At 49.5% G+C, this 594-nt stretch overlaps 1 protein-coding gene across 1 annotated transcript in view; it reads right to left on the bottom strand.

Annotated features, from left to right (window-relative positions):
• LOC119591151 (shematrin-like protein 2) overlaps window positions 1-594 on the bottom strand; it is an 18,116-nt gene that overhangs the window by 3,858 nt on the left and 13,664 nt on the right. Inside the window, exon 7 of the mRNA XM_037939862.1 lies at window positions 237-529. Within this exon, the coding sequence (XP_037795790.1) occupies window positions 237-529 (293 nt within the window). The remainder of the gene's footprint in view (window positions 1-236; window positions 530-594) is intronic.

Raw genomic sequence — 594 nt, 5'->3', positions numbered from 1 at the left:
GAGATCGCCAAAACAAATAAGGGCTTTCATAGAATATATCTATTAAAAGCAGAATCTTGTTCATACCCTCATAATATATCATTAATGATGTTAAATGATGGAAAAGATACACGTGTAATTTTTTAAAACAATTTGAATTATTACAATCGGAATTATTATTTCCCGTATCCGTAGCCACCCGCCGTATCCGCCACCATAGCCTCCTCCATAAACCGCCTCCGCGACCGCCGCCAAACCGCCTCCGCGACCGCCGCCATAACCGCCACCATAGCCCCGCGACCGCCTCCGTAGCCCCCGCCATAACCACCACCATACCCTCCGCGACTGCCCTCCGTAGCCGCCACCATAACCCCCTCTAGATCCTCCTCCGTACCCCCACCATAGCCTCCGCCATAGCCTCCACGGCCTTCTCCATACCCGCCCACCGTAACCGCCTCCAGAGCCTCCCGCCAGGACACATGCCACCATGGCTGCCACCAACAGAAGGCTACAGTGATTTCTGAAACGAAAATGCTTACGATAAGATTACCTGGAAAAATACCCATGGACACAGTAGAGATGGACTTTTATTAATAAAAAAAAGGGTTTTGATTT

This window comes from Penaeus monodon, chromosome 28 (genome assembly GCF_015228065.2).
Source record: "Penaeus monodon isolate SGIC_2016 chromosome 28, NSTDA_Pmon_1, whole genome shotgun sequence".
Classification (NCBI taxonomy): Eukaryota; Metazoa; Arthropoda; class Malacostraca; order Decapoda; family Penaeidae; genus Penaeus; species Penaeus monodon.
This window is presented reverse-complemented; position numbering and strand designations above follow the sequence as displayed.